We start from the raw sequence: 18,688 nt of genomic DNA on the forward strand, positions 1-18,688 counted from the left end.
GACCTTGGAGTTCCGTATAAAGACAGTCCAAAGGACAGATAAGTAAGCCGCATGGAGGAAAAGGCCAAGGAAGGCTTCACAGGCTTAACATCAGCAAAAAGTTTCCTCTTCAAACAATTTCCCAGACAGATAAAGGGATCAGGTAAAGAGCATGCTAAGCCAAGGGAACTCGATGTCAAAGAACAGAGTCTAGTTTGTAAAACGGCATGATTGGAGAAAACTGAACGTGGTGCACGCTTCTAGCCTATAAAAGGAAGCAGGGGGATCAAGAGACAAAGTTCCGGGGCGCCTGGGTGGCTCAGTGGGTTAAAGCCTCTGCCTTCGGCTCAGGTCATGATCCCAGGGTCCTGGGATCGGGCCCCACATCGGGCTCTCTGCTCCACGGGGAGCCTGCTTCCTCCTCTCTCTCTGCTTGCCTCTCTGCCTAGTTGTGATTTCTCTCTGTCAAATAAATAAAAAAAAATAAAATAAAATAAAAAAAAAAGAGAGACAAAGTTCCAAGGGGTCCTTAACATTACAAAATAGTCTGTCTTGTTCCCTCCTTGGGCACTTATCACCTTCTCCCTGAATACTGGAACAGTCATTTAAGTCATGCCTCCATTTGTAAACCTGGAGCCACCTGGGCACAGAGATTGTATCTGTATTCTCCACAGCGTTTACCACAATTGCTCCACTCAAGAAACCTCTATCTGCACGCTACGTGCAAAGCACTACAGGGCACAAAGATAAATAAGACACAGTCCTTGTCCTTGGCTTAACCTCCCCAGGCTTCAGCTCTCCCACCTGAGAAATGAAGGGGCTGAGCCAAATGATGGATGAACCTCTCTTCCAGCTCTGACAGGCTGAGAGTCTAAAACTCAGAGCAGGAACACAAGGATCAGACAACAAAAATAAACTGTGACTGATGAAGCCAAAAACACCAGAAGGGGTGAATTCAATGAGCGGGCGTAAAGGCAGAGGCTGGTGCAGAACAAGGGGCAGTGACAAGGGGTGGTCAAGGCCATCCGAAGAAAGGGAGGTAGGGACAGAATGTGTGTCCCTCAGCACCACACCACACGTGATCCTGATGAACTGGGAAAGCTAAATGAGACACTGCAAATTATTTCCAAGAAGGATCACAAATGGTTTATTAAGAAGGGTCTTTAATAATTGTTGGGAAACTCTGCCATCTAGTGGCTCAAAACTTCTTAAAGCCGATGGAAGTCTGACACACAAGCAGACACCTGCACCCGCTCCTCCAGTGACCCCTGGGCTTGCAGCATACAACCCGCAGAAGGGGAAGAAAGAAAAGAAACTGCAGGTCTCAAGCTTAAGAAGTGCCTAAGATCTGTGCCTGTCAAAACAAGGGCTCAAAAATTGTTACCTACTATTTCACAGCTAGAAGTTAGTCCTCTCCTGGGATAATGGAAACTGTTTCCCCATTTTAACTCATTTTTGGTATAGCTTGCACATTCTTTATTTCAAAAATCTTGCCACTTCAAAATTTAGAATTCTGCTTATGTCTATTTATTAGATAAAGGGCTTATAGGAAGAAAACATTCATAATCGTGACTCCTTACATCAGAGGTTCTCAGACACCTGTATGCATCAAAATCAATCACAGTGCTTGTAAAAGCGGAAAGCTGGGCCACTTCCCCAGAGGTCTACATTCAGTAGGCCTAGGATGGAGTCCAAGAGTCCACATGTCTAACAATCTCTCCCAGTGATTCTGATGCTGCCGATACAGAGACCACATGAGAGCACAGCTTTACATCATGCTTGAATCTATAATCTGAGCTCTGGAGGGCACAGTTCACTAGAAAACAAATTATGAAACATGACACTATTCATTCTATCCAACTTAGAAATGATCACAGAAAACTAATTTTCATGAATGGTTAGTTGTTGAAGGCAAAACAATGAGGATTTTTCTTGGATGGGAAAAGAGTGCTTAGTTTAGTAATAAAAGTCATCACATTTTTCTAGCAATTTAATAAATATATATTTAATGTATTTAAAGCTGAGTGGTACCTGGTTAGAAACTCCTTAAAATACAACTTAGAATTTAGAACTGAGGGGTATAATTCCTTATATTTCCATCTATATATGAAGCTCAATACTCCTTATTTTACATCTTCTAAGCAGAACTGAACCCATACCCAGATAGAAGGTTGGCTGGCACAGAGTAGACATCAGCAAACATTTTCTATTAAAAAAAAAAAAAACAGAGAATGGGGCGCCTGGGTGGCTCAGTCAGTTAAGCGTCTGCCTTCAGCTCAGGTCATGATCCCAGAGTCCTGAGATAGAGCCTCACATCAGGCTCCCTGCTCAGCGGAGGCCTGCTTCTCCCTCACCCTCTGTCACTCCCCCCACTCCCCCTGCTTGTGTTCGCTCACTCTCTCTGTCAAATAAATAAAGTCTTTAAAAAAAAAAAAGAAAGAAAGAGACAACACATATTTTAAGATCTGTGGGCCATAATGGTCTCTTTCACAACTATTCTGTCCTAGTACAAAAAGGCATAGATAAAAAATATATATTTTTTAAGTATGACAAGTTGTAATAAAATTATATTTGTGGACACTGAAATTTGAATTTCATATAGTTTTCATGGGCTATAAGATACTCTTCCCCCCCCCCCCAAACATTTAAAAAAAAATGTTAAAATCCAGTTTTGGCTCCCAGACTACACAGAAACACGTCAGATTTGGCCACAGGCCATAATTTTCCAATCCTGGGTACAGAGGAAAGCCTACAGAGCGTGATTATCAGAAGACACGAGCTTACCACGTAACAGTCGCATCATCTTACAGAGTCTCAACCTCTCAGAGCTCGGTTTCATCTACAAGCGCAGTTAGGATACCGTCTTACTGAATGGTGAAGACTGAGAGTAAGTATCTGATAATCAGTAAACGATTCTAAAATGTCTCAGTTATAACCTTAAGAACTTCAGGTTAAGTCGATTCCATGTCCATCTGAGAAGTACCCAAATTTTGCGAGGGACTGTGCAGGCAGGGTAAGAAATGCTGCGTAAGGAAACCAAATTTTCCCTGCCCTGAAGGTACTTAGAGTCCCAGAGGTTAACGAGACTGTAATTTCATCTAAGACAGGTTTGAAGAATAAAACAACCAACCAACCTGGTTCAGGCCTTCCATCAATACAACTCTTCAGCCAATTATAAGAGAATATTATGAGCAATTATACGCCAACAAATTTGGCAATCTGGAAGAAATGGATACATCTCTAGAAACATATGAACTGCCAAAACTGAAAGATGAAGAAAGAAAAAGCCTGAACAGACCCATAAGAGCAAAGAAACTGAAGCAGTAACCAATAATCTTCCAACAAACAAGAGTCCAGGACCAGATGGCTTCCCAGAGGAATTTTACCAAATATTTAAAGAAGAATTATTACCGGGGCACCTGGGTGGCTGTTGTTTAGCGTCTGCCTTCAGCTCAGGTCATGATCTCAGCGTCCTAGGATGGAGCCCCACATCGGGCTCCCTGCTCAGCAGGAAGCCTGCTTTCCCTCTCCTAGTCCCCCTGCTTGTGGCCCCTCTCTCGCTGTGTCCCTCTCTGTCAAATAAATAAATAAAATCTTAGGGGAAAAAAGGGGGGGTATTTTGAGAAATATAAGAACTTATATAGGTCTAGAGTAATCCAGAACGGGGTCGGTAAACTACAGACCTGGGCTCACAGAGCTTCTCGATCCAGTATCCTAGGCAGCCATGAGCTATGGAAAGGCGGTAACACCTCAAATAAAATTTATTCCTATCCTTCATTAAGGCAACTTCAATAGCAAGGATAGGAAAGAGTTTTATTCATTTTACTTCATTTTTCAAAGTCTTAGTAAAAGTGGTGGGGGAATCAGAATCCCCTATAACAAACAGATGCGGGCCACCTGGGTGGCTCAGTGGGTTAAGCCTCTGCCTTCGGCTCAGGTCATGATCTCAGGGTCCTGGGATCGAGCCCCACATCAGGGTCTCTGCTCAGCAGGGAGCCTGCTTCCTCCTCTCTCTCTGCCTGCTTCTCTGCCTACCTGTGATCTCTCTCTCTGTCAAATAAATAAATAAAATGTTTAAAAAATAATAATAACAACATGCTACCAGCCCGTCCTACACCTTACCTGACCAAGCCTCTAACAGCACAGCTCGGTATATGCATATTTAAAACTTGTTTTCCAATAGCTGATTCTGTTGTCCAGACCTTGTTAAGAACTGCTACCCCGGTAAACAGAATGTCCACAGAAATACTAATTAACAAGTTAATAGAGATTTCCCAGAGGTGTTTGACCCTGTGTCCTTCCCTCAACCCACAGCTGATGTCAGTGATCCTCTGAAGACTTCATTCCCTCCCAATCCTCGGGACGGATTTAAGCAACGTGGCTGCAAAAGCCCAGTCTGTTCAGCATCCGCCCATCTGGTCCATTCCATGTCTGCCTTGGATCCTGATTCCAGAACTACCCAGGTTCTGAAACCAAATTCCCCTTCTACTCCAGTATGGGAGCAGTTCAATTACTAAACTCTTTCTCAAACTTTTCTCCCAGGAAAAGAAGTTTGATCTTTTTTTTTTTTTTTTTTTAAATCACAAGAGAGGCAGGCAGAGAGAGAGGAAGGGAAACAGGCTCTCCGCTGAGCAGAGAGCCCGATGTGGGACTCGATCCCAGGACCCTGAGATCATGACCTGAGCTGAAGGCAGCAGCTTAACCCACTGAGCTACCCAGGCGCCCAGAAGTTTGGTCTTTGAACCCTTACTGGGGCCTCCAAGTATCCCTGACAATGAGTCTGTCTCGCATTCGTTCTACTAAACCCCCCACCACAATCTTCCTCTGTTAAATGCTGCCTGTAGTCTGCACCAGACCTCGTAAGTATCCGAGCAGCTTACTAAAACCATGTACTGTCTGTGCCCAGCGCAATGCCAGCACCCGGTTCAGAAAGAACGACTTACCTTGAAATTTCACAGCTAACAAGTAGAATCAAGAACAGAATTCAGATCGCCTGTCCCCTAACCCAGTACACATTCTATTAGGTCAGAAACATAGTGTTTTAATTTTCTATTTGTCCATAAAACATAATTAAACGACACTCCCTCATTCCTATAAAATAAGCTACACATAACTCAGGAGTCTTCTTTCAGCTCTCTACTCCCAAAGCAAATGCGCAACAGCTAGCATCGCTCCAGGAAGAAGGAAAAATTCAATCTGGCCCAAGTTACTTCCTAAAATTGCATTGTCATAAAGCTTTGCAGAGGAACTGTAAAGTAGTCTTTATAACTGGAAGGTGGGGGGTATAAACAAGGTACAAAATATCTTGCCTAAAAAGTTATATCTGCTGGGTAATAGGTAGATTCATTATACCAGTCACTGAATTTCTGTGTATGCTTGAACATTTCCATAATAAAAATTTGTTAAAAGAAAAAATAAAGTTATATCAAATTAAACTATAACCAAAACACTCCAAAAGAAAAATATGAGGCAGGGGAGCGGGAACCAGATGATAGATTTACCAGGTGAAGAGAGTAAAAAATTTATAAAGGTCTTCAAAGTCTATTTCTAAGTAACTGTAACATAAAGGGAATGAGCTCCTCCCATCAAAGACTCTTCAAACATGAAATCTTCGACTTAAAAGCCAGCCAGGTAGAAGCTGCTAAGGCCCAGGACACTTCGGAGTCACACATGACTACCTCTCTGTAACACCTTCTGGATGAAAACAGATCACGGGCTACGGCCAAGACTCCCCACTACCCTGTCTCCCCAAAAGAAATGCCTGTAAAACCAAAAAATTTAGTCTGTGAAGCTCAGATACCCAAGAGCTTTCACCTCCACGAGACCATGCGGCTCTCACCACAGACTACAGCACCCTTCACCTCTCCTCAAAAAACTGACCTGCACTTAGAAAAAGAATTTTCTCATGCTGGAGAAATGAGAAATTGAGAGGCCAAATGAAAAACTCCTTAACAGAAGGTCAACTCAATTACTGACATTCACACTTCTCAGGTACAAGGCTACACATTCATCTCTCAAATGCCAATAGCACCCACATTATCAAAGGCCAAATGCACTCTCTCACTGAGGTGGGAGATAATCGGCAATGATCACAACTACAGGACTCTCTTCCCTTTTCTAGAAGTGATCCTTCATAAAATTATTAATCTTATCTAGTTAGGGTTTATGAAAAATATCTTAACGCCATTTATCCTTAACTGGTCCTCCAGCTGTCAATAGAGCACATCTTTTCACTTAGCAATGCCGTGATTCTCACAGAATACGTACGACCTTAGGAACCAGAAAGATGGGCAATGTTACAGCAATGTAATAGCTGTGAAAAATCCACTGATTGACTTCCAAGTGCATCTCGCAGATCTTAATAGAAGTTCTACCTCATAGTAGGAGAATAAAATACGTTAAGCCTTTGGGTAAACCTTTAAGTTAGGTTTACCCTCTTCACAAGATCAAATTTAAACATCTGAGGCACCCATGTACAACTTCCCTACACGAAAGTGATGTATTAAGAAGAGACTGTGGTCCTTCAGCACCCTTTCTATCTCCAAGACTGTTTTCCTTCCGTTCTGTTGCAGTGGAAGTTATCATCCTGTCACTTGAGAGCTCATTCACACAACAAACATTTTTGATTTCCCACCAAGCGCTAGCTGTTTTATTGGGGCTGCTGCCTCTACCCCGTGAGTAGAAAGGGCACATGTATTTAAAATGGCTACGATTTTGTGTAGGGGAAATCAGAAACCCACAGGAGAGGACCAAGTCAACGTACATAAGGCCCAGCCCATTAACACTGCAGCTGCTAGTGCCTCCTGGTATTCCTCTGTTTCCCCTGAAAATGAAGAGCCTTCTGGAGACCACATCCCAGTCCACCCTGAGCCTCCCTGAGATCAGCAGCGCCTCCAACTGGTGCGTCAACTCCTAACTACTCTTCAACCGGAGACCTTTGTAATCTGATTGTAACCTACTTTAAGGCAACCATAGCTTATTTTTTTTTTAAGATTTTATTTATTTATTCAACAGAGAGAGATCACCAGTAGGCAGAGAGGCAGGCAGAGAGAGAGAGAGAGGGGAAAGCAGGCTCCCTGCTGAGCAGACAGCCTGATGTGGGGCTCGATCCCAGGACCCTGAGACCATGACCTGAGAACCCACCGAGCCACCAAGGCACCCCAACCATAGCTTATTATTCCCTAAAAATGTTGTCTCGAGTTCTTTCTGAATAAACTGTATTTTCCCTGAAACAGTTGATTGAGAGAAAAAAATTTTTTTGCCACCATCCAAATGTTTGGATTCTCCCTTTGCACAACTGTGAAACACATTATTAGTCACAGTTCTTCCCCACACACAGCAGGAGTATCTTTCTTAACATAAAGCTGAGTATTTTTCTTAACATCAAAAATGTTCAAATGAAGGCCTGTGTAGGGTTTTTTTTCTTATTCATTCCTTATTTACTACAGTTACTGATAGAGAGTTTACATCCCATAAAACTCACTGGTGTGAGAGAAAGTTGGGGGTGATGGAAGTACCTGAGGCGAATGGCAGTGCTCAATTGCACAATTATGAACACTTACAGAAACAAATTACTGACTCACACACTTACAATCAGTACCAAAAAGTCATCAAGGGTTCTGGGCATGGGTGGCTTCTCAAAGGGTCAGAGAAAGAAGACATATTCTCTATTGTTTGTCACTGCTGAGATGTAAATCAGCGTCTAAAAGAAGTTACCTTCAAACACTCTTTGTGTAGTTATCAGGGAACTGTTGGACATTTAAAGTTGGGTACAATTTTGCTTGTAGAAATTCACAATGAAATTAAAACCCAAAAAGCTACATTCTGTTGGAAGCAATGTCATTTAAAAATACAGACAAGATAAAGTCTTCTACTTGAACTCAGCTCACACTGTGTGTCCTTCTCTGTGACTAGGAGCCCCAAAATCGCCTGCAGACAGCCAGAGGAAGGCACTACCTGGGAATCCCCACGAGCACACAGTTCTACAGGCTGACTATAGTCCCCTCTAAGAACACCGAGGAGATAAGAAATTCCTTAGTTGTAATCAAGGTGTAATCTAAACCACTATTAACAGAGAATCCGAAGAACAGAAAAGAGAATACCAAGAACAAAAAAGATAAGGCAGGGAGGTTCTGGGGTGAGTCTCAAAGGGGAGCAGGCAGAGGACGGAGTCTGAGGGAGGGGAATAAAATACATTCATTAGGCAGTGAGGGCATGTAAAGAAGGAAATGGTCGAAATCCAGCAAATCCACAGAGTTAACCTGAAGCTGCTCAATTAATTTTTGTTTCCTATTCCCCAATTTACCACCTCGATTTTTCTTCTTCAACAGTGCTTGCAGCATCAGGCAAAACAATGAAATTCATAAAACCTTGAGTTTATACAATACCAATTTATTCCAACCCCACTCTGGCTGATTTATTTCACATTTATAAGATCCTTGTAGATGATATATATCACGGGCTCACATTACTAGAGTAACCAAAAACAAATAAAAATGTGATGAATATTTCAGCTTCTTTCATTTAAAAAAGACTGCATAATGGAAAAAACAAACAACCTAGCAATATTTTTGTCAGGCACAACAGGGCATTTACACATACCCCGTGCTTTATAACAATTTTCATTCCGAAACCTTAATCCAGTCATCCATCTCCAAGTTGACTGCTATCAAAAAGTGTACGTGATTGTAGAACCCAGAACAGGCCTTCTTTCTGTGGTTTGATACACAGTTAAAATTCCAAAATTCTACAGAGACCCCCCTCCAATAAAAACACCTACAATTTGCATAGCTCCTCAGCCATAAAGTGAAAGTTTTAAGAGTAAGAAAGAGAATCTGACTTATGATAAATTGATATCATGTAATAAGCATTTAGTGAATAATAATTTCAAACCTATGGTGCCAGTGAGCCCCACTTACCCTCCTAAAATCCTGCCAGGAAGAAAGAAATCAAATATTGACCTTTGTAATAAATCAAGGCAGGGGAGCAGTCTGTATGAAATAAACTAGGCAAAACAAACAAAACAGGGAAAGATTAAGATATAAAACAGACTTCTTTTAAAAGGGACAAGAAAAATAAAACAGAAATGCGAGGAATGAGGGCACCTGGGTGGCTCAGTTGGTTAAGTGACTGCCTTCAACTCAGGTCATGATCCCAGGGTCCTGAGATAGAGTGCCACATGGGGCTCCCCATGCTCTGCGGGGAGCCTGCTTCTCCTTCTCCCTCTGCCTGCCGTTCCCCCTGTTTATGCTCGCTCCCTCTCTCTCTCTCTGTCAAATAAAATCTTTTTAAAAAAAAGAAAGAAGTGGGAGAAATGAATAAGAATACAAAATAGAAGAAAAAGGGAAGAGAAAAAAATCAAAAGAAACTTAATCTTTCTTTTCCACTCAGGAGATTAAAATTACTTATCCAAGAAACCCACAAAGGGAGAGTTATCAATCAGCAAAACAGAACCTTATACCAGAGGCAAGGGCTTCTAGAAAAATGTGCATTACACATTCTCTGCCTTCAAATATTCAACATTCTACCTGGAGATACAGGATTCAGTTCATCAAAATAGAAAAAAAAAAAAAAAAAGTGTGATCTATACTTAAGTCGTGCCCAAAATGTTTGACACAAACTGACAAGAGCAAATCTATGTAAGAAAACAAATAGGCTCTTGTTGGCTGTGGCCTAAGACGTTATCAGCTAAGAGTCACCCAGCCTCTAGTCTCTCCCAGCTGAATCAACATTCCTTTAAGTATAGACAATCCTATTTTCTCCTCTCAAAAATCTGAATTTCCTAAAGAAGAAGCTGCCACTCAAGGTCCCAATTATCTGACCTCAACTTGCCTTTCCAAGACCCCACCTCCTACCACAACCTCTCTGCCCCGCCACACACCCCCTACAGCGTCAGCCAAACTACACCACCTGCCATTTCCCCATGTAGCTCCCTTCCTCTTGACACTGTTCACACTGTCACCTTGCCTGGAATAGTCATCATGCCATTGTCTGAAGCAATGGCCTGCCATACTTCTCTGATCTTTCAAGGAAGGAAGATCTCCTTCTTCTGGATCCCCATCACCGTACCTGCACCCTCTTAAGATCCTTACATATTTCTAGCCTGCATTCCAGTACACACACACACACAATATAAATACACATACATATTTGTATAAACTTTCATTAGAGAAAATGTATGTCAGACATTAGAAATATATATATATTACACATACATGTGTATGTGTGTGTGTGTGTGTGTGTGTGTGTGTGTGTGTGTATGTATTATTTCTCATTCAAGAATATAAGGCCTTGAGGTGCCTGGGTGGCTCAGTGGGCTAAGCATCTGAATTCAGCTCAGGTCATGGGCCCAGGGTCCTGGGATCAAGCCCCTGGGCCCCCTGCTCAGTGGAGAGCCTGCTTCTCCCTCTGCCCCTTCCCCAGCTCATGCTCTCTCTCTCCCTCTTACTCTCAAAAACAAATAAATAAAATCTTGGGGTGGGGGGAGAATATAAGGCCTTGAGGTCAGGACTTCCAATCCCTCTAACAGAATGAATGCACTTTTTAATGGACAATAGATTAAATTTTTATAAATGTATATATGTGCTAAGAAAGTAAAGTAAAATATAAATTTTTAAAAAGTATCGGGGCGCCTGGGTGGCTCGGTGGGTTAAAGCCTCTGCCTTCTGCTCAGGTCATGATCTCAGGGTCCTGGGATCGAGCCCCGCATCGGGCTCTCTGCTCAGCCGGGAGCCTGCTTCCTCCTCTCTCTCTCTGTCTGCCTCTCTGCCTACTTGTGATCTCTCTCTGTCAAATAAATAAATAAAATCTTTAAAAAAAAAAAAAGTATCTATGTACCAAGAAAGGTATTAATTAATACCTAGGCTTTAAAACAACAAAATCAAGTTGAATAAAACAAACAAAAGGCCTTAAAAGAACAAAGAGCAAAACTGGCTTGAACATAATAAAACACAGTATCAAAGAAGATGCAAACAAAGAAACAAGCCCACCTCACAAATCAAAGCAGCAAGCAGAATGTCATGGGAACAATACATGCACTGTCTGGGCTTGACAAAATTCGCCCCAGAAAACTGAGCAGGGCAAAGCAAAACACACACTACCCCTTTCTAACAGCAAAATTTAAGTTCAAGACTTAATGTGAATCTATACCAGGAAATACGGTATCTGAGCTATAAAAACAAATATTAAGAGACCACACTTCATTTAAGAAGTTGAAAGAATAAAATAAAAACAACACAATTTTCTTATACTTGTAACATGTTTATTTTATAATGAAAAGAAATGTTTAAAGAAAATGGCAGTAATTTGTAGCAAATACAATTAGATTCAATTTTATGAAATCTAAAGACCTCTAACTGTGCATGTGATCACTCAACTGTATCCAAAATAAAACAAAGGTCTATTATTTCAGATTGGAAAACAATATGCAAAATAAAATAAACAATTTTTTTAATTTTTTTTAAAGATTTTCTAAAATTTTTATTTATTTGACAGAGAGAGCTTACAAGTAGAGAGGCAGGCAGAGAGAGAGAGGAGGGAAGCAGGCTCTCTGCTGAGCAGAGAGCCCGACGTGGGGCTCGATCCCAGGACCCTGGGATCATGACCTGAGCCGAGAGCAGAGGCTTTAACCCACTGAGCCACCCAGGCGCCCCTTCAATTTTTTTAATTTTTTAATTAACTAGACTTGCAACTGATTTTCAAATTTCTTTTTTTTAAGATTTTATTTATTTATTTGAGAGAGAGACAATAAGCAGTGGGGAGGGGCAGAAAGAGAGAGAGCGAGAAAGCAGACTCCCCGACGAGCAGGAAACCCCATGCAGGACTCGACCCCAGGACCTGGAGATCATGACCTGAGCCAAAGGCAGATGCTTAACCAACTAAGCCACCCAAGCACCCCGATTTCCAGATTTCTTAAGGATGATACACCAAACTGACTCTTCAAGGCAGGAGTGCAAACAAATCAAAAGGAAAAAATTAATAATTTTACATTTATTCACTACTATCATATCCCAAGTACGTACTGTGTACCTCAAAACAGAGATGCCTGGGTGGCTCAGTCAGTTAAGTGGCTGCTTTCGGCTCAGGTGATGATCCTAGTGTCCTGGGATCAAGTCCCACATTGGGCTCCTTGCTTAGTGGGAAGCCTGCTTCTCCCTCTGCCTGCTCTGCCTGCCACTCCCGGCTTGTTCTCTCTCCTTGACAAATAAATAAATTAAATCTTTAAAAAAAAAAAAAACTAGTAGCTCACTGAATACTCATTTCAATTCTTTCCTTCCCTTAAGAGAGACTCATAAAATAACTACAGAGAACATCTAGAAATGAGAAATAGAATAACTGAAACAAAAAATCACAATGTGGGGCACCTGGGTGGCTCAGGGGGTTAAGCCTCTGCCTTCAGCCCAGGTCATGATTTCAGGGTCCTGGGATCGAGCCCTGCATCGGGCTCTCTGCTTAACAGGGAACCTGCTTCCCTCTCTCTCTCTGCCTGCCTCTCTGCCTACTTGTGATCTCTCTCTCTCTCTGTCAAATAAATAAAATCTTTTTAAAAAATCACAATGCCTAGTTCAAAAAAAGAGCGACGGAAAATTTTTTAAAAAAAGATATATCAGAAAAAAATTAACCAGAATATAGATTTTTCTTTCTAAATTGTATATCTTACATATCACTAATTCATTATATTTATAATGAATCTCAAAAGTGCTTCAAACTACTTTCTTCATTAAGTATATACATTTATATAGTAAGAATAAAAATAATCTTTTACTTCTCTTTTTAAACAAAAATAAAGGGGGGAAAAGAGAATAAGAATAAAGGTAAGTTTAATAAAACTAACATCTAGAGAATAGAAATTCCAGAGAGAAAAAAGAAAACAGAGGGGAAGAAACAATCACAGAAATAATTCAGTAAATTTTCCCAAAAGTGAGTATTCAAGCCGAAGGGCCAACAGTATAGAAATAAACAACTCCAAGACATAACACGACCAAGTTTCAGAACACTGTGGGGAAATGAAAAAGAATCTGAGTTTCCAGAAAAAAGGAGGACAAAAAATAGAGAGAAAAATACGTGCATGAGGGTTCTCAGGGGCAGCACTAGAAGCCAGACCACAATGGAGCAACATCCTCAAAATTCTAAAAGGAAAACCATTTCCAGCCTACAATTCTATCCATGCTAAATTATCATTTAAGCATGAAGATGGAAAAAATGCCATTTTCAGGCAGACAAGGCCTCAAAAACTGTATACTTCCGTGTACTCTTCCTCAGGGAATTACAGAAGTTCACCAAAACAGCAAAATAAACCAAAGAAACACAGGTCCCAGGAAACAGGTGATGCAACAAAAAATATGAAAGCAACCCTCAGGATGGTAAAGTGAATTCTTACAGGAGTTCTTAAGGAAATAGCTATGCGGCAGAGGCAAACCCACATCACAGCAGGTCAGGAAGTTCTGAGAAAGACTCCAAGAAGACGAAACTTAGAGAATATCTAACATATACGGTGTAGGATATACACTCACGGAGTGAGTTCACCATTAAATCTACAATAAGCAGGGCGCCTGGGTGGCTCAGTGGGTTAAGCTGCTGCCTTCGGCTCAGGTCATGATCTCAGGGTCCTGGGATCGAGTCCCGCATCGGGCTCTCTGCTCGGCAGCGAGTCTGCTTCCCTCCCTCTCTCTCTGCCTGCCTCTCTGTCTACTTGTGATCTCTCTGTCAAATAAATAAATAAAATCTTTAAAAAAAAAATCTACAATAAGCATATATAAAAACTTTGCAAACTAAGAAAGGAAGGAAGGAAGGGAGGGAGGGAGGAAGGAAGGAGAGAGAAGGAATTTAACTACAAGAATATATACAGGCAAGAAGTTACCAGATAGACCTTACTCTGGCCAACAAAGCCCCTCCAAGATTTCGCCTGGTTGTATCTCTGTGACATCTATATATTACTCTACTCAGTCAGCTTCAGCCAAAATGGCTTCCTTGCGGTTTCTAGAAAATGGCAGGTCTGCTCCCAACTCATTTTGCTTTCACTATTCTTTCTGCACAGAACACTCTTCCCCCAGATATCCAAGTAACAAATACCCTCACCTCTTGCAAGCCTTTGCACAAATGTTACTCTCCCAGTGAGGGTAACCTGTCTACCCTAGTTAAAATTACAACCCATAGGACGCCTGGGTGGCTCAGTGGGTTTTAACCTCTGCCTTCAGCTCAGGTCATGACCCCGGAGTCCTGGGATCGAGCCCCGCATCGGGCTCTCTGCTCAGCAGGGAGCCTGCTTCCCCCTCTTTTTCTGCCTGCCTCTCTGCCTACTTGTGATCTCTGTCAGATAAATAAATAAAATCTTAAAAAAAAAAAAAATTTACTACTTACTCACCACCCTGCCACTGTCTTCCATCCTCTGTTCATTTTTTCCCCACAGCACTTATCAGTTTCTCACTCTACGTTCTGTGTTTGTTTTCTATCACCCCCTCTAGAAGTTTAGTTCCTTAACGCATCTACCAAGCATCTGGAAGAGCACGTGGCACAGAGCAGGAAATGAATAAATGCTTATTGAATGAATGAATGAATGACTAAGAATGAAGAGGCAATCACGCAATACTACAGAAGGTTCTTGTCTCATCTGTGAAAAGCATCTACATGACCATAATATTTACCCTACAAAATCACAACTGAACAGGAGAACAAGAGAAGGCGAGGTTTGTGTATGTGAGGACAGAGGAAGAAAACAGAACATCTTCCATGAAGAGACATTAAGAAGTAATGTGTAAAACAGAGAAATCAAGAAGTAACAACATAAGCATTTTATTTTTATGTATGAAAACAACAGACGGTATCAAATAAAACAGCCAAACAAAGTAGCTCAAAGTAGTCATCTCTGGAAAGAAATTAGGTGAAAAGTTCAGTTTTTAAGATTATCTAACAGCTGAAACTAAAAACAGATCTAACTCAAAAAGGTAAATTTTTTTAAAAAGTCACATGTTGGAAGAAAATAATACACACAAAATCCAGAATTAACATCCAGATCACATAAAGAATGTCAAGACCATATACCCAGTAAAAATTAAGAAATTATATTTTTTAAAAAAACTCATTTCCTAGATGACAAAACACGAATGGCCAATAATATAAAAAGTTATCCCACCTCAACAGTAATCAGGGAAATGAAAATTAAAACTATGATGAGATCTTCTTTTACATCTAACCAGATCAGCAAATATTTAAAGGTCTGGTATCAAGAGCACTAATAAGAAACCACAGAAACTTCCATGGCTGATGGAACCGCGCACTGACAGAACCACTCTGAAAAACACGTGTGCTACCTCGTAAAGTTGAAGCTGTACTTACTCAATAATTCACCAATTCCACTTCTGCTTCTATATCCTGCAGAAACTCTTACACACGTGTCAGAGGAATGCATAATCATTTTGGCCGCAGAACTATTTCTATAACCAAAAAAAACTGGAAACAAACCAAATTTTCATCTACAGGAGAATGAATAAATACGCTGCAGTATATTTATAAAATGAAATATCCTAATGGTAGTTAAAACTGAATGAAGTAGAAAAACATGCATCAAAAAGCAAGCCTCAAGGCAAGACTTGTGTGTCTTCCGTTTGATTCTATTTATATAAAGTCAAACAGCACAACCACATATGAGTAAGTGGTAAAACTAAAAAGAAAGCAAAAGAATGATAAAAACAAAATTCGGGACAGTGGTTACCTCTAGTAGGGAAGGATCAGGGAAGAGTCAAAGAGGACTCTGGTGGGTGTCAGTTCCTTTGCAATATAAAAATTTCATAATCATAAAATTCTGAACAAAAAGGACAGACCTATGACTGAATAGAACACAAAAATTAAGTGCAAGTACATAGAGGGTCAGAGAGCTTAAGGACTTACAAACAACACAGAGTAAGTCTCAAGATTCAGAATTTAAGTTACATTTGTCTGATTTACAACTTGATAGTCTCCCCATTTAGAGAACCAAGAAGTTAGCTTGATAACTTATAAAATACATGTAAATTTCACCCTCAAAATAACAAAATGAAAGGAGAGAAATCACGAGAGGTAGGAGATGCCCGATTTTCGACTAACCCTCAATGCAGGTGGCAGATACGCAGAGAAGGGGCGTCTATGAAGAGTGGGCCACAGGTGCAGGTATCAGCTGTGCCACGAGGGAAGCAGCCCTAACATGTAGAGAAGGAGAGGAGGAGGGGAGGAGGGAAGCGGGGAGGGATGCGGACGGAGCCCTCCTACGCAAGGGCACTTCAGACACAGCCCTTCGTGAGTTCTCTCAACACGCTAGAACACTAGAAGTTAGGTACATACTCATTTCGCAGATGAGAAAAATAAGACTAAGAAAGTGAAGAGAAGGGGTGCCTAGGTGGCTCAGTGGGTTAAAGCCTCTGCCTTTGGCTCAGGTCATGATCCCAGAGTCCTGGGATCGAGCCCCGATCGTCTCTCTCTCTCTCTGCCTGCCTCTCTGCTTACCTGTGATCTCTCTCTGTCAAATAAATAAATAAAATCTTTAAAAAAAAAAAAAAGAAAGTGAAGAGAAAAACTTCCTCAGTGAATACTCCCACTGCCCATGTGGCTCTGAGCTCAGTCAGCCCGACGATCAGAAATGCTCAGAAGACAACTAGCACCATATCACAGATACTTAAGATAACTATGCACTAGAGGAACAAACAAAGCCAAACTAAGCAGAGTGGACACCGTCTTCTCTCTGACACTGTGCCAAGACATCTCCATCCACCTCACATTCCGCCAAGGAGAAGACACGGTTGCTCACCTGTGACCAGGATGATAAACAGCTGTGTTGATTCCACGAGGATAATAACCACTGAAGCTGAAACAGTGACTCTCTTGATAGCTCTGATTTGTCCCAACACTAAATTTAAGAAGAAAAAACACCAGTAAGACACCGTGAGAGGCCTAAAAATACCCACTACCGTGTCTGTAATTTAGAAGACACCACCAGGGTCGCCTGGGTGGCTCAGTTGGTTGGACGACTGCCTTCGGCTCAGGTCATGATCCCGGAGTCCCGGGATCGAGTCCCGCATCGGGCTCCCAGTTCCATGGGGAGTCTGTTTCTCCCTATGACCTTCTCCTCGCTCATGCTCTCTCTCACTGTCTCTCTCTCTCAAATAAGTAAATAAAATCCTTAAAAAAAAAAAAAGACACCACCAAACACTGCTGAGAATACAAAACAACCAGAACTCTGCCATGTAATTAGTGGGAATATGAATGATATAAAAACTCTGGGAAAAGGTCTGGAAGTTCCTTTTACAAATAAACTGTATCTACCCTATGATTCAGCAGTTCCACTCAAAGACAGTGATGCAAGAAAAATGAAAATACATATCCACAAATACTTGTAAAGCATGGTCCTAACACCTTTATTCACAGTGGCCCCAAACCGGAAATCACAAGTCCATCAAAAGAAGAACGACTCAACAAATCATGAATGTTATGGTCTGAATGTTTGTGACCCCACTATGGATTGAAGGTCTGTGTCCCCACAAAATTCATATGTTAAAACCCTAATGCCAGTGTGATGGTATTTGGAGATGGGGTCTTTGGGAAGTAATTAGGTCATGAGGATGAAGGCCTCATGAAAGAAAATACTGCCCTCAGAAAGGGGGCCAGAGAGCTAGCTAGCTCTCTTTCTACCACGTGAGGGTACAAAGACAAGTCAGCAGTCCACAAAGAACCCAAAGAGGGTTCTCACCAGAACCCAGCCACCCTGGCACCCAGAACACAGACTTCCACCCTCGGGAAGTGTCAGCAGTAAACTTCCGTTGTTGATAAGCGACCCTGTTTTCAGTACTTCATTGTAACACCTCAAACTAAGATACATGAAATATTCATACAGCGAAATACATTATATTATAATAAAATGGAATAAACTACTGATACATGAAAAAATACAAATAAATCTCAAAATATGCTAAGTGAAAGAAGACTCAGACAGGAGAGTACATTCTATGAGTCCATTTATGTGAATTACCAGACCAGGCACAACTTATCTAGGATGGTTAAGCTGGGGCCGGGGGGGGGGGTGGGTAGGTATACATAGATTTACTGGGTTGGGGCATGAGAGAACTTTCTAGCATGACGGTAACGTGCTGTATCTTGATACGGGTTTGAATTGCACAGTATTTGCATTTGCCATAACTCACTGGCTGGCACACTTAAGATTTGTACATTTCGGGGCGCCTGGGTGGCTCAGTGGGTTAAGCCGCTGCCTTCGGCTCAAGTCATGATCTCAGGGTCCTGGGATCGAGTCCCGCATCAGGCTCTCTGCTCAGCAGGGAGCCTGCTTCCCCCTCTCTCTGACTGCCTCTCTGCCTACTTGTGATCTCTCTCTCTCTGGCAAATAAATAAATAAAATCTTTAAAAAAAAAAAAAAAGATTTGTACATTTCACTGCATGCAAATTTTATTTCAAAAGAGAAAACTATAAATAAACCTTAAACTTTAATTAATGACACGCATGCTTAAGTATATAAGGACTAACTCTGAAATTCATTAAAAAATAACATTGACTAATGGCTAGACAGGGGGGTGGGCAGAAATGTGAACAGCAAGTATAGTAAAACGCTAATTATGGAATTTAAGGGAAGGTATAGGAGCATTTGCTATAAAATGGTTTCACCTTCCTGCTATATTTGCAATTTTTCCACACTAAAATGCTGAAGGAACAAAATAAAATCTGATACTAA

At 41.3% G+C, this 18,688-nt stretch overlaps 1 protein-coding gene across 1 annotated transcript in view; it reads right to left on the bottom strand.

Moving 5' to 3' along the window:
• Positions 1–18,688, bottom strand: part of NBAS (NBAS subunit of NRZ tethering complex) — a 339,756-nt gene that overhangs the window by 291,530 nt on the left and 29,538 nt on the right. The window contains exon 9 of the mRNA XM_045979111.1: positions 16,757–16,855. Within this exon, the coding sequence (XP_045835067.1) occupies positions 16,757–16,855 (99 nt within the window). The remainder of the gene's footprint in view (positions 1–16,756; positions 16,856–18,688) is intronic.

This window comes from Meles meles, chromosome 15, assembly GCF_922984935.1.
Source record: "Meles meles chromosome 15, mMelMel3.1 paternal haplotype, whole genome shotgun sequence".
Taxonomy (NCBI): Eukaryota; Metazoa; Chordata; class Mammalia; order Carnivora; family Mustelidae; genus Meles; species Meles meles.